At 35.6% G+C, this 16,688-nt stretch overlaps 1 protein-coding gene and 1 pseudogene across 1 annotated transcript; both read right to left on the reverse strand.

Moving 5' to 3' along the window:
- The window catches only part of LOC126631395 (probable sucrose-phosphate synthase 1), a 98,275-nt pseudogene that overhangs the window by 75,517 nt on the left and 6,070 nt on the right, over window positions 1-16,688 (reverse strand).
- On the reverse strand, window positions 10,877-12,260 carry LOC126632480 (probable glycosyltransferase At5g11130). Its single transcript, XM_050302905.1, has 2 exons — window positions 11,907-12,260; window positions 10,877-11,539 (listed from the first exon to the last, which is right to left on the reverse strand). The coding sequence occupies exons 1-2, from the start codon at window positions 12,249-12,251 to the stop codon at window positions 10,877-10,879; spliced, it is 1,008 nt and encodes a 335-aa protein (XP_050158862.1). The 5' UTR covers window positions 12,252-12,260.

Here is a 16,688-nt window from a genome sequence, read left to right on the forward strand (position 1 = left end):
TAAAAAGAAAGAAAAGAGAAGAAACTTGATACATTAGATTAAATCTTGGCAAATATGACATTTAGATTAAAACCATGAGTAAGATTAAAATCTAATTTTAGTCCCTTGATGCATTAATCATCTCATTTATTAATTATATTTTGATGTTTTAATTATTTCTTTTTTTCTTTCTAATTTTAATGTGTTGATTATATTTCATTATAATTATATTTTTCATTTCATTCATCGTAATATATTTTGCTATACACATTTTAAATAAACTAATTTTTGTTATACAATATATTTTGATACACTTTGTCTTCTTTATGTAGGTACATTAAATTCATTATAATACATTTCGGTGCATACATTTAGGTACACACATTTCAGTATATACATTTCGATACAAACATGTAGGTACATTAATTATATAATACATTTCGATACATACATTTTGGGTGCATACATTTTCAGTGCATACATTTCGGTACACACATTGAGGTACATTAATTTAATATGACACATTTTGGTACTAACATTTAGGTACATTAATTGAGTATATTACATTCCAGTACTAATATTTTGGGACATACATTTCAATACTAACATTTAAGTACATTAGTTGAGTCTTTCAAGTTTGAAGAATGTTTAATAAAATTAATAAATTAAAAAAACTGTTTTTTTTTGTCAAAAAATAAATTTAAATGTGTTTATTAATAGGGAATTGTTATTGGCACTCCAAAAATTCATTCTACAGTCCAAACTTTCATATTTGGACAGAAAAATGCACTTGTGATGAGTGTAGAATGAGATTGTTTGAGTGCCAATAACATTTCCCTATTAATAAATTTAATTATTTAATGGAAGACATTGAATGAAATACGCATTAATTAATTTGAATTCAGGACTCACCATGGGACTATAATCAATATATAATCTAACACCAAATTTTTATTAAATTTCAATCTTCTTCAAGGATTAAAGTTAAAAAAAACCCTGAAGAAGGAGAATGAAGAGAAAGGGTCAAAGAAGAAAGGAAGAAAATTAATAAAAAACAATTAATGAGATGGAGAGAGAATAAAAAAAATCTTAATTAAAAGACTTTTAGAATTTCATTCCTAATCCATAATTATTTTAATAAAAAATTAATTGAATTAAATGGATTACATCTCAACCATTAAAAGTTTACAAATCTAATGGCCTAGAACTTATATCAAAACTTGTGTAAAAAATGTGGTGTCACCGATATGCCTTGTGTGTGTGTGTGTGGAGCAAAAAATAATCAAGAAAAATATGGAGGCGACACGTGGATTTTTGGGTTAAAAAGACAAAATTACCATTGAGGCACACTGGAACTCCCACGAGCAAGTAGCGAACAATCACGGCTCAATCAAGGTCAAAAGTGATCAAAACAAGTATTTATTCAAGACCTATTTCATCCATCCTCATCAAATCATCCCTACAAAGTAACCCTCAATTATTCATTCCAATTAGGATTAATTACCTAAATTAATTGATTGCTGTTATGTGTTTAACAACCTAAATATTAAGCTACTAATCGTACGTTTTAAACTTGCAAGTGCACAAGATCAAACACATAGTATAGAAAGCAAGTACGAGATCATTCCTACGAGGATTGCACTAATATGTATCTAGAGCATGATTTCTAACAATTTAAATTAATTAATTCACAAAAACTAGCAAATATGCACATAAAGGTTTAACAAATAGTTTGAGATGTCTTAAGTTTAAGTAGTAAAACACAATATAAAGAACGTAGGCAAATAAAAGTAATTAGCAATAAGGGTTTTGAAAATAATGTTTGAACGGTTAGGACTTTGGTATCCATCTCTAACCTTTTTTGCCTAAGCAACCGATACACACGATGATACAAAACAGATTTTTGATGCTTTATGTTTGTCAACCTAAAGGCATGGTATCTACTCCTTAAGCTATTGATTTCCGTAAACAACGAATTAGGCATGGGTGTCTACACTAACTCTTTTCATTCTTGAAGTATTTAGCATGGTATCTACTAAGTTGCACTTCGAGAAAGCATAATACAATGGAAATCGAATCCTAGAACATGGTATCTATTCCGGTTATCCGTGATAATGAATTCCAGGAACCGTAACTAGTTCTCTTGTTACTCGGCATAGGTATAAGACTCGATCATCCAAATTTACCCATGTAACAAACTCAATTACAAGGCTATTCTATGGTGATCAAGCATAAAATAACTCAATAAGATTGGAATTAAAACTGGAATTAATCACTAAAGCATCAACAAATTGTCTTGTAACAAAAGTGTATCGAAAATACTCAAGGAAACATGATTAGGACTTCAACCAAGTCTCAACTATGAAATTTAGTTACTCATAATGTTAATCGGTAGCAAAGACAAACAAAACAGAAAGTAAAAGGAGAAGAAAAAACTCTTCAATGATGAATTGCGGAATGGTGCCCCGGTCCTTCCTCTTTCTCTCTTCTACTGTGGCTGCTCTTTTTTTATTTTCTTCTAATTGTTTTTGCACACTGACCTGCTGCTGCGCTAAAGAGGGATAAAAACCCCCATTTTCATTTGTAACAGCCCAAGGCTTGAATAGCCTTCTTTTCTTAATTCTAATTCAATGGGCTTTAAAGTCCCATCTTATTAGTCTTCTTATTTATTTCCTTACAGACTTTTTAGCTTCTTCCAACTAGTTAAAACTCCTAATAAATAGGAATTTTAATCTTCATTTAATCTGCCACATTGAAACACATATGTAGAAAATTTCGTATTCGCGCGTAGCCTGATATTCATGTACTAAAACTGCCATAACTCCCTCTAGAAAAATGATATTCAGGAACCGTAAAATTCTTCGGAAAATAGACATCCGTGGCTTTCCAATAATATATGGAACATCTCCTAGTTCTTCCCGAGTCAATACAGTTTAATCCACGAACTCGACTGCTTTGCATAGACTGTGCTGATGACATAGGATTGTAAAAGCCTTTTTTAGCTCCTTTTGTACTCTTTGCTTGTTACAACCTACAAAACACAAATATAATGTAAATTCTATATAGAAGAGTAAAACAAAGGTGTAAACAAGGAGAATTATTAAATATATAATAGCGAATTTACGAGCATAACCCTATTTCATCCATCCTCATCAAATCATCGCCACAAGGTAACCCTCAATTATTCATTCAAATTAGGATTAATTACCTAAATTAATTGATTAATTTCCTAATTGATTGCAAAATATTATTTTGACATAATACCTTGCAATTACACCCAAAAACCACCATAAGTGGCCAGACCCCTTTTCTCCAAATAGGGGCCGGCCACACCCCTATAAATAGCTCCCATTTATCCCATAAATCTAATTCCAACTCTCTTCAAAATTCTCTAAACACTTTTCTCTTAAATTCTAACTTTGGCATCGGAGGTTCTTAGGCCAAAGCCCCACCCATTCATCGTGGGTGCGTGAGGCTCTTGGCCTTGACCTAAGGTGTTAATTGTTTTGCAGGTGCATTTTCGTTCAAGAAGAAGAAGGTGGAAATTTGCATCCACAAATTAGTGAGTTCATTGAGAGCTTGAGTCACACGCTCGTAGAAGACTCTCGCATTCAAGGTTTTTCATTTTCTTGTTCAATTGTAGATTTTTCGTACGTTCTTACTCTTGGAATTTTTATTTATAAAAATTCTTAGATAAAATGTAAAAGAGAAGTACAATGACAAGAGATTCGGAAATCTCGACGAACGGAAATTCCAACATTCAAGAAATTGGACCATGACGATCCACGAGGCTAAACGTGACAACAAGTGTGACACGCCCCGATCCCGATATTCCTTGAATACCAGGATAGGCACGTGTTGGCCGACACCCGAAAGTGATGAAAGCCATTGATTGAATGCAAATGCTGAGAATAAGGAAAAGATAAGGTTTATAAATGTAAAAGAATAAAGAATATGCATTTAAGGAACGTGTTCAGAGCACACATCTAATCTAAAACACTAAAAGAATTAATATAAAAAATTGGTTGAACAAAGGAGTGGGTCCTACATCGAAAGGACTCGAAGATACCGATGCGGAAATGCTTGGATGCCGGGATTGTATGCCTCGTACGTTGTGTCGTAATCCTTGTTTCTAAGACCTGAATGGGGGCACAAAACAAAGGTGAGTGGACCAAGTTCATATGTACAGTAATAATAAAACAGTTATCAAGATACTAACCCCCACAGTTTATATACAGAAAACTACTAACAAAATAAGTACTAGTTTTACTGAAAACCCTAGCATGCCAAAAACATCTCTAATGACACATCGCGAAAATCAAAACATCAATCGTCTCACAGATCATCTCGTAAGCACGGTGTGCTGCTAGAAAGATCATTGAATAAATATAACTCCCGACCCTATGCTAACACCGTGGTCTCTGTGCCCGTAGCCAGAGATTACCAACTCTCGGGCCAATGCCTGCTCCGTGTCCCTCAGCCCGTAGCTAGGGATTATTTCTCCCGGCCTATCTGCCAACACCAGATCCTCGCCCCAGGCGGCATAGTGTCCACTAGGTACGCACAAATAGTTATGCCTCTCATAAATAACCATTTCATAGTATAAAGTCATTAATCGTCTATATTATAAAGAGGGGTTTCTAAAACATGTTCTAGCATCCTATCGTCATCCATCAGATAGTCTACCAGTTCATGGTTTTTATAGAAAATACGATATATCAAACTATAGCTTAATATAGGCTAATAATTAATTACTCACAAAAAACGAGACGATAAACAACATATTCCATAAACATGCTTAACATAAAACCAGTTCATAAACTCGTAAGACATGCTATTCATTTATGCAATTAAACTATGAAATCATGTAAATTTTAGAAGGGGTCCACTCACAGTACTCCGTAGCAGAAGAATTGTGCGGAAGAGGATTAGGGAAATCCCCACTTGCAACTTCACCTAAGCACAAAATTGTACAATTTATCAAACTACCCAACTATAGAATTTCAAGAAATGGAAATGGGTCTTGGGTTTGGATCCGGATTAGGAACAAAGAGGGTGGTTTGGGCTTGAGCCCAAACCCACACAACACACATACACACACACATGCATGCACAACACTCATGCACACATGCACACATGCACTCACACATTCACTCACACATATACACATACACATGCACTAAACACACACACACACACACACACACACACACACACACACACACACACACACACACACACACACACACACACACACACACATACACACCACATACGTGCACACACGTGCGCCACACACACTCACACGCACTCACATACATGCATACACTCATACATATGCACAGCACACACACACATACACACACATGTAGCCCATGCAAGGCACGGCCCGCAGGCCAAATAACCAAAACAAAGAAAGCTGGGCTGGTCTAAATACGGGCTAAGGCCCGTGGGTGGCCTGAAGGGCCTGGTGTCGACGGAAACCAATAGAGAAGAACGCTGGAGCTTCTACAGCTCCAGCCGACTGTAAACGTAGCCTTTAGGGTCCAATCTAGCTACCAACAAGAAGAGGAAGTTGAGATGAATGTGATTATACCTTTGGTTCACCGTGAAACGGCCTGAGATGAACGGAAAGCTCTTCGACACTCACGGGCTCGCTGGAGTTGGGTAAGCTTTCTCCCGAATTGATTTCGATCTAAACCTTGAAAATAACGAAATATAATCACTCAACCACATCCAAACATCGATCTATAACGGATAGAAATATACCCGATTCTTACCTAACCGGAAACAATGAAGGAATCTTGCCGAAGGTTTCTGGGGTTTCGTCATCCCTACAGCAACATGAGAGAGAGAGAGAGAGAGAACTGAAGAGGTTTTGATGATGATGATGATGGTTATGTCTTCCTCAAGCAGGGAATGCAGTTGGGTGTGAGTGGGTGTATGTGTGGGTGTCTCGGTGAAAGAGGGAAAGAAGAGAGAAGGGAGCGAAAGTAAAAACAGAAAGAAGAAGAAGAAGTCATCGGGGGGGGGACAAAGAGAGAGATGAGGTTTGTTAGGGTGCTGCCACGTGGCAGTTTGAGGGAGTTTAGGAATCTAGATAAAGGGTCTAGATTTAGTCAAGCTAGGGGACCAAAATGATAAATTCAATAAAACTTTGGGAAAATATAAAATTACATATAAGTTCGGGGGTGGGGTTTAACAAAGTAGAGCGGCACCACCACCAAGAGGCTCTATTGTGGCAGCCACCACGGAAGCAACCGTAGCAGACACCCTCGGCAAGGCCCACATTGCCTTATAAATAGGTCCCATTTCTCCCAAAAACCTAATTCCAATTCTCTTGCAAAATTCTCCAATTTTTTCTAAACACTTTTCCCTCAAATTCTAACTTTGGCATCAGAGGTTCTTCGGCCAAAACCCTCCCCCCATTCATAGTGGGTGAGTGAGACTCTTTGCCTTGACCTAAGATGTTAATTGTTTTACAGGTGCATTTTCATCCAGAAAGAAGAAGGTGGAAATTTGCATCCACAGTATGTATGTAAGTACATAATTAAATCTAGCTCTTTAGACATATCAACATATTCATGAGTATGTACGTTTACATGCAATAAGGGTTTTCTTTTATGTGCATATATGACTCTACCTAAAAATTAGATTTAAAAAATTCAAATTAAAACTAGGCTTGAAATCACAATGTACAAAACTAGGCATGATAAAAAAAATATATCTTATGTAAAGATTAAACTCTAATTATCTGGAAAAAAATTCTAGTTTTTACGGTGATGTATTTTGTCGAGAACTTGGCCGACCATTATGCGTGTAGCATACATTCTAGCCCTTTAATGCTTTTTAATTATGTTTTTAAGAATAGAATAGAGAATTGTTATTAGTACTCCAAAAGTCTCATTCAATACTCCAAACTTTCCATAATTAGAAAGAAAAATATACCTGTGAGGAGTGTAGAATACGATTTTTGGAATGCTAATAACAGTTCCTATAAAATAAAGAGTTAAATATATATATATATATATATATATATATATATGTATATATATATATATATATGTATATATTATTAATAGATGTATGGTGGAGATTGGTCTAGTAAGAGTTTGTTAGAATGTTAGGGTTAGTTACTTTGTAGGCTAGTATAAATTGTAAATTCTCTCTCATTTTCTGTAATTCGTTCAACTATCAATACAAGCTTTGATTTCCTATTAAACCTTCATCTTCTTCTTCTCTGTAATTTTGATAGTTTCATGCCTCTTCCAATGTAGTTAATATGGTATCAGAGCCACCAGGCTATTCTGATGGTTCCACTTCTCATTAGTTTCATTTTTTGTGTCTTCCGTTAATTTCCTTAGTGCTTCCGCAATCGTTCCGTAACTTCTGGGTTGTGAACAATATATTCCGATAAGGTTTTTCTGGGCTATGAACTGAGATGTCGGATCACAGATCGTAGTTAGGGAAGCCACTCGCATTGGTTTTTCTTTGGAGTGTTGTTATGGTGGGTGTTTCAACCGTGTCTGCTGCTACTCATCCTGTTTCCAATCATCAACTTCCTGACTTCGAACACTAAATGCCCTCTGGTGTCCAATTTACGATCACCCAACAATGTCGTTATTACATTTGGGTCACCATTTATGATGATTGACTCCGCATCAAATTCGGCATCAAGAACTTCTTTAAATGTCATTCTTAATTGGCAAGTGCATTCTTGCACATTATCTGTTTGATGAAATGTCAAAGAGTGATTTTGTTGGTTTCTTGGTGTAAGATTGTGCAAGATTATTGGTCTATTTCTTTCTTCTTAGTGGTGTTTGCAAATCAGCTCTCTGAGTATATTTGTCACTGCTCCGTGTTCCCTTCTCTAGTGTGGAGAGATCTTGCAAATTTAAGATGTTGTCAGTTTCTTGATTCTCTGTTGTGTCTGCCTTGTGATATAGGATCTTCTCAGGTGATATCTGCTCTACATTCTTGGTGTGGTTTTCTGGCGATTTTGTTGTATTTTTGTGTTTCGGAATTTATAGTTAGTTTCTTGAAGATATATGGGTTTATGTTGAAGATATATGAGATAAACTACTGTTTCATTCAGTGATTTTGTTGAATTACAAGATTTCAAGAAAGTGTCATTCTTTCTTGATGGTTAAGAAAGTATCATTCTTTCTTTAATTCCATAGAATTTGTCAAGAGTATCATTCTCTTGTTGCCTAGAAGAATTCATTCTGTTTTTGTGTTTGAAAGGATGATACAAGGTTCTGTTTAGCACTAGTTGGTTATGTACATTTTTGTGGTTTAAAATGCCTTCAAGCTAGTTGTGCAAATTTCTATTTGGTTTGCAGTAGCTACAGAGGTGTAGAAATCAGTTTGAGCGGCTGAAACTCTTTGGGAAGATTCTGTGATATGGTTCGAGTATTTGGCGTTGCAGTTGAAAAAGGGGTTAAACCAGATGATAGGCTTTGTGGGTGCTTACTCTATGTCATATCGTTGTGTGAAGAAACTGGGGATGAAGACAAGGTGCTTTCTTGTTTGTAGCAGGCTAATCCAAAAGTTGGTAACTCTAGTCAAAGTGCCACATATGCAATGGACATCCGTTTTGATTTTGGCCATTGACCACGAGCTTGGTTTGGGGGTCTAACATATGGGAGACCACAGTTAGGGAAGAAAATGAGGACCAAAAGCAAGCTCACATTGTTGCAATCTCAGGGCAACAAGAATTCTTTTAATCAGAAACCATCACCAAAGCTGCAATTTCTCTCTCCCATAAATCACTTCACTTCCAGTACCTATGCATGCATTTAATGGAATAAGAACACTCTCCAATGAGTCCATATTTTAGTGTTTGTTATTTGAGATGCTGCAATTGTTGGAGAACAATTCAGAAATAAACAGAATAACAGAAATAAACAGAACTTGAAATTCACAATTTTTATTTCACAAAAGGTACTTGTTATACATAATGAAAAGTATACAATAAATACAGAAATTAATATAAGAATGTCAACGGTACTAACTTGATTACAGAAGGTAGAGGCTAGCGTAAAAGCTATGTCCTTTGAACAGTAATTCTGTCCCACTCTTGTGCTTGTGGTTCTATAACGTCTGCTCGACCAGGATACAACTACCTAATCCTATAACCCGCACTGGATTATAGAATTCTAGCGAATTGCTTTGTGTGTTTACTCTCTTTGGAAAGTTTGTACGGAAGAAAAGGAAGAAGAAAAGATGATTCATTTGGATACCATGGATTGCAGATATATAGGCTGTTTCACACCCTTTCAAATACCAGTTCAGTGTATTTGAAGGTTCACAACTCTTTTCTAAGAGCTGTGTCTTTTAATCAAAACGTTTTTAATTAATAATAAATTAATTAAAAACTTAATCCGAAAATTAAAATTAATGAATCAGATTAATTTTAAATTCCAAGGCCCTTGTCTTGATTAATTAATATTAATTGTATTTAGGCTATATTATACAAGCCTAATCCACACAACCATAAGGCCCAAGCCTTCAATCCATTTTCAAATGGCTCATATTCTAATTACTAGACTAAAGCACTAAATCTATATAAAGGCCCTTGAGAATCTTGTTTTCCCCAATGTGGGACAAGAGTCTCAAAACTTCCAACAGCAATCTCAAACTGGGATACCCCAGTTGAGATTGAGGGGGAGTATTGATAGATGTATGGTGGAGATTGGTCTAGTAAGAGTTTGTTAGAAGGTTAGAGTTAGTTACTTTGTAGGCTAGTATAAATTGTAAATTCTCTCTCATTTTCTGTAATCTGTTCCACTTGATATACAAGCTTTGATTTCCTTCTAAACCTTCATCTTCTTCTTCTTTGTAATTTCGATAGTTTCATGCCTCTTCCAATGTAGTTAATAATATATATATATATATATATATATATATATATATATGTATGTATGTATGTGTGTGTGTGTATATATATATGCGTGTGTGTGTGTATAGAGGGTCGGAGCTCAAATTATAGGAAGATTGGAAGGAGGGAGAGTTGGTAGGCCTTTTAGTATTTTAAAAAAAATGCCTAACTTTAAACTTCTCTAAAAACCGTGTCATTTCGCCAAAACATATAGGTTTTTTCCTTGTTCTTCTTCTGCTTCTTCGTGAGCTGCCATAATCAACTCGCATGTGCACCTCCTGATTGTCATGAACAAGAATGGAGTGATAGAGTTGTATATTAGAAAGTTGCAAGTCGATACTAAACAAGGTCGTCTCGAATTTAAACTTGGAAAGCTGATCACGTTCCCCGAACCACACCAAATATTGCTGGCCCCGAAAGCTGATCCAATTTGCCTCTGTACGTGTTGGAATTAGTACAACCTTCACCATCAAATTGGAGTCAAATATATGATTTTATAACTTTCAACTTTGACGAGATTAAACTTATATCTAGGACACACTTGGCATATAAAATATGAGAACCCATACCGAAATATAATAAATGAAAGTACAATAATCAATATATTGAAATTCATATTTTATGCTCCATTGCAACGAAATCCCGACTCCGTCACTTCTCTGCACGCCTAATGGTGTGATAAGAACTAAAACCACCACTTATATGTACTCGACATTAGAGGCTCTACCAAACATGACCGGACTCATTGGAATAAGTAGCCACCAAACTCGCTCAATCACTATTATTGTAGGTACATAACCTAAAACGTACAAATGCACATACCGTGCTGCAATATTAACATTTCAATTTTCCGCAAAAAATTGTTCACAAATATTGTAATCAATAATTCTTGTTTCTCCACGTTGCTAATTAAATGGCTAATACAGCGCAGTTGTTTCTGAGATAATACAAAATTTATTTACTCAAAAACACAATTGTATAAATTCTACATAATTGTACAAAACCCCCACTTTGGCATCATTTCAACAGCCTCAGATTTAGCCTCCGAAGCCACACTGAATGCAGCACCATATGCAACATATCAAATGGCTTAGCAGGCCTATTGATCACAAAATGGCGCTGCACTTGCATGACCCTCTTTTGCTTTCTCAAATATTCATGCTCGGAAACTGATTGCAAAATTGCCTTCAGTTCCGGTATCCTTGCCACCGGAACATGAACAGAAAACTTAGACCAATCAAGTACGTCACTGAACGGCAACGCATAGGAATCAGAAATGATCACTGGGACACAAGCTGCATATATGGCCTCAACCACTCTAGGGCTTGCAACTTCATACCCGCTAGGGCACAAGCAAAACTTGCTCTGCGCCATTAGGTGTGTGTAGTTTAGGGTTTTGGGGAGGTAGTTATGGACTTGAATTTCATTGTCTTTGTTTTTCCAGTGCTTGAATAGTATCTTTCTTATGTCGCCATGACCACCACCAGCGAAGAAAGCAAAGATTGAACGGTTTTTAGGGGAATGGGTAAGGAGGGGAGGGCCTAACTTTCCGAAAGGGAGTTTGATTTCGGGCAGGGATACATCTCGGACTGGTTGGAAACCTTCTGAACAATTTGCATTGCAGAGTACTCTAATGAAGTTCTTGAAAGGCTTAGGGTGTCCAGCCGAAATATCAGGTGCCTAAAAATGCAATCGAATAAGGAGAATCGCTAACTCATTCAACTTGGCCAAGCCCTAAAGTTGACAACAATTCAGGTCATAACTAACAAAAGTCTTCAAATTCAAATGTGTTAGTAATCACATTTGAGTGATGTTACATTTACCAAACTGATCATTAATCACATGTTGTACACGTACAAGAATCATGTGAAACTAACGTACATACTTGAGTTTTTTCTTTGTGTTAGATGTGATCAGTAAATATGGTGCAAATAGTTTTATTGATTAGGTTAAGAGATTTATGAGATGAAATCTGAATCACAATGAAGTTTTGGTGGTAGCACTATAAAATCAATCTGAAAAGGTGGACAAAAATAGAGTGGCATACCCAATCATGACAAGAAACCAGAAAATGGTCAGCTCCATTACTTCTATTCCAGTATGGATATTTCTTCGATATGATGCTGATGTAGTCCTCGACAATGTTCTGGAGCCGGACACGAGAGTAGGTGGTGTAAGGCCTGTAGACGAATCTCACAACGTTGACAACACTGATTGGAAGAGAAAACGCGACAGCCTCGTCGGGGTCTTTCGCTACAAATGGGCTTTTCCCACTCAACTCAAACTCATCCATGAACTGACCTTCAATGGAGTAAATGTCGTTCATCGGCCCTTTGTGGAAGAGTGGTGGCTCTCCTTCCTCGTACGACCAAATTCGAAATCTTTTTTCCATCTCTATGTGGCTCCTAAAACATACATACACAAAACGATAATGAATCAATTATAGATATTAATTGATGATGCTTATGTGTTTAAATAATAAACATTACACTATATGTGGTACCTGATATACCTGCAAAAAAACCTAAACGCATCAATTCGAAAAGCTTAAATATTGCACATATAAACCCTAGGCTTGTCCATCATTATTTTACCTATTAATTAAGCACAACCCAAGTTAGCACGGTGGGATACATATGGTGAATTATATCATTTCTAATCCCGTTTAACAAGATTGATTACCTTATGGTGTAAAATCACCTTGGTGCTTAGGGTTTTTGGCTACGCCCAAGACCCTAGAGTTTAAACTCAAATAATTCCAGTAAAAACCCAGATGTAGTTAGTTTACCGCTTAAAATTTAATAAACTTTTCAAAATTTTATTTTTAGTTTTAATTTGTACCCATGTATTAATTTCATTTTGCGCCCATATTTTTTAAAATTTCATTTGTACTCATAAATTTTTAATCTTTTATTTGTACCCTAATTTATTTATAATCACTACAAGAAAAAGGCCTTTTTGCGACACGGTTTTTGCGTCAAATTACATTGCCGTCGCAAATAAAAGGAAATTAGCGCGGTATTTGTTAGCGCGAAAATATTTGCGACACTGCTATAAGTAACGTCGCTAATAATGTCGCAAACAGTAATATATGTCGTCTTAAACAGATTATTTGCGACGCCCCTAACGACGGATAGAATTTAAGCGGGAACAAATTGGGCAATTAGGGTTTGAGCTCGCACGCTCCTTTTTTCTTTTTCCCAACGCAGCCTTAGTTATCTCCCTCAACCATTTCCGTTTCCTTTTCCTTTTCTCTCAGAGATTCAATCAAAAATTTTGGAGTTGTATCGGAGATTACGGAGCACAATCAGAGTTCTGGTAAGCCACTACAACCATCTCCATCTTCTTTCTTTTCTGATTTCATTAGTCTTGCTAAGTGATTTATAGGGTTTCTGTCAAAGGCGCACAGATCTGCTAAATGTCTTCCAAAACCTGGGTCTTTGGCATCTGGGATTGGCATGTTTTTCTTTTTTCCACCCATTCTGCTTAGAATCGGTTTGATGATCTTCCTCAGTACCTTGTTAAACCCCAACCCACGCCTTTGATTGCTAAGTGATTCCATAAATCTTGCTTAGTTCTCTCCCTCAACCTTAGTTCTCTCCCGCAACCGTTTCCGTTTCCAATTATTAATTTGGACTGGACAACGCATGCGTTTTGGGCCGCAGGTTTTCTTAATATGTTTACAGCACGAACAGAAAATTTTAGTTAAAAACAAACCCTGTTTTCTTATTATGTTTACAACACAAATGGTAATTGATTTTTATGGCGATTGTGCTTGTTGATAAATATTTGGTGTCTTTGTAGATACTTTATCTTTAGGGGGATTGTGCTTCTTGATTTTCTATGTGCCTTTATTTTTTATTCGTGGACATATTGTCCAATTTTGTTTTTCTTTTCTTTTGTAATTTTGTTGTCATTTGCAACAATATTTCGCTTCTTCTTCTTCCTTATAAATATGGTGAATGATTAGAGTGTATCTTTTACAGGCGTTGCTTTTCCATAGATTGGGAAGATCTTGGAGAAGGCCCTCGCACAAGTAAGGTGGATGATGTAGGATTGTTTTTTTCTGTGCTGACTAAAAGTTTACTTTGGAGTAATCTCTTATTTGTGACACTCCTTGAAATTCTAGATATATTTTCTCTAAGTATCATATGCAAAAGTCAAAGTTGCCCAAAGTTCAGAGGATACATAACTCTGTATGTGTATCGCCTATTTCGAGCTCACACATTATCATGCGTTAATGCATATTCTTTTGTGTTAAAGTAGAAAAAACAAAAGTAGAATATTGTTTTTGGAATAGTTTGGATTGACAACTTATCTCATATTGCTTAGTGTTTGACATTTCTCTTGTAGTTCAAATATTTTGGATTAACTATAGAGATCAGATCAAGGGTGCTTAATTCTTAGCTCGGTATGTTTTCTATCCACCTTTTAAATAAAATTTTGATTAATTTTACTTACTTTCTTTGTATTCTTTTCTACATTTGTTGTTGTTTTTCTTGTTAAACATAACTACCCTTTTTTAATAGATGACATAATGTGTTGTTTCTTTATTTTCGGATGACATTAGGTATGGACAAGAGTTGGATAGATTTAAATGATAGGTCATTTGATCAATTTAACTATGGGCTTGAACTTTTTTTGGAGTTTGCATTTGATAACAACAAGGGTCATACAAGGATTTATTGTCCTTGCAAAAAATGTTACAATTGATACTTTGTTACAAGGGAAGTAGCAAGAGCTCATATAATAGTTGATGGGTTTATGCCAAATTATAGAAATTGGATTCATCATGGAGACACAAACCAACCATTATATTCAGAACAAGGTATTGGGAATAACATTCCATCAGCTTTTGTGGATGATATGTTTGATCAGTTAGTTTATATATTTTTCACTAAAAGTAAAATCTTTGCATATTCACAAAGTAAAAACTTTGCATATTCACATCGTTTTAATTAGTTGGATTGTGCATTATTTTTATCTTTTGGTCATTTGAACTGGTTGGGTAATGTTTTGTAGAATCAATTTAATCAATGCTTGGAAGAAAGGGAAGAGGATGAGCAAGACAAGGATTATCGAGAGGAAGTGTTTACTAGAGTTATGGGACCTGATGCATATGGACCTGTTCACATGTATGGAACAGAACTCCATCTCAAGTATTTTATCAAAGTTCAAGATCTTCCAATGTTAATGAGGACACCATACGAGAAAAGGTAGAAAGACAATATAAGACTAAGATAGATGATCTTAAGGCTAAGCATGAATCTGAAATTGAAGATCTCCGATCCAAGTATAGTGAAGTCAGTTCGAAACTCCATCTCGTGATGACTCATATTGGTTTCCATGTTAACACGACACCAAGCGGAAGTGGACAGGTACATTCGAATGTGATTTTGTTCTCTTTTCAATTTATTAGAATAAATTAGTGTGAAAATTTGAGCAATTTTGATTTCTATTTGTCCTATTGGTGTTAAATATAGGCTCCAAATATATCAAGCCATCTACAAGAAACATATGGGAGTAATGAGCAGCAACCTCAGTTAGACCCAGAAGCATAGAAACAATTGCTTTCATAAAAGGTTTGTAAAGAAAACATTATACTAAAGATTAAGCTTTCAATTGACACATGTTATTGATGGTTGTGTAATTCTTATTTTTTCAGGTTTGCATGGAGATTGTGATGAAGAGTCTTGATCATAATTAAACTCTTGAACTATGTTGGAGCATATTTGAAATAAATAAAAAAATATGTTCATAACTTTTGAGACGAGATTATTTATATTTGATTCTAGCAGGATTATATGTATTGGGATATACGGATGGTGTACTTTCAATGTTATTAGGAATTCTAAAAGCACAATTCTTTGATTCATATATTATTTTACTTTTGAACTTAGGATAATTGTGAATAAGATTATAAATTGCAACCCAATCTTTCATTGAACAAATATCATTTCCAACCATTTTGTATTTATAACAAAAAAGTTGTAAGGATAAAAGCATTTATGACGTGTCAAACATGTCCCAAATATTTTGTTTAATTCCACCATCAAAGCAGTTGCGACGCTAACTATTGTGTTGCAAAGCTGTCGTAAAATAACTTTGCGACGCTTGAAATGCGTCACAATAAGTTGTGAAAACTTTTGCGACACGGGTTTGTTGCGACGCAATCACAAGCGTCGCATGAGCGTCGTTAAAACGCATAAACGACGCTTTCATGACTTTACACGACGAGTTTTTAGCGTCGTATTTAGCAAGTTTTTTTGCAGTGAATGTACACATTCTTCTTTATTAATGTACCACTTTGTTATATGTGAAATGTACCAATTTTTTTAACACTATGGATACACTCTTTTGCCATTTATTATAGGGAGCTTTAATGAAAAGGGCTTGGACAAAGTTTAATTTAACCAAAAACCATCATATATTATTATTTAATCAAAAGGGCTTCATATTTAATTATAAGGACAAAACTAATCTATTTGAGGCGCACAACAATTAAACCCACATGGGATGAATTAAAAGCCCAAAACGAAACAAATTTTTTTTCCAGCCTCCCATTCTGTCAGCCAATTTGTTATAATTAAACTTCTTTTTATTTACAAGTATGCCACTTCCTCATTAATCCACCAAACAGATGTCATTCAAAAGCTGCCTACCTTCTCCAACGAACCAGCTTCCTCTCACCTTGCGATTTCTTCCAACTTCAGTCGGTTGGAATGAGATAGCGATTTGGAAGAAAGATTGGACGGCCGAAGAGATTATGTTGGAGGATCAAGTGGCGAACCTTCTGCAGAGGTACTTGGGGAACTATGTGAGAGGGCTC

This window comes from Malus sylvestris, chromosome 8 (genome assembly GCF_916048215.2).
Source record: "Malus sylvestris chromosome 8, drMalSylv7.2, whole genome shotgun sequence".
In the NCBI taxonomy this organism is placed as follows: Eukaryota; Viridiplantae; Streptophyta; class Magnoliopsida; order Rosales; family Rosaceae; genus Malus; species Malus sylvestris.

Excerpts from the sequence above, each read along its gene's own strand:
- LOC126632480 (XM_050302905.1), bottom strand. The coding sequence starts at position 12,251 with ATGGAAAAAAGATTTCGAATTTGGTCGTACGAGGAAGGAGAGCCACCA. Across the intron at positions 11,540-11,906 it reads TGGTTTCTTGTCATGATTGG|GCACCTGATATTTCGGCTGG; the intron begins GTATGCCACTCT and ends TTGCATTTTTAG.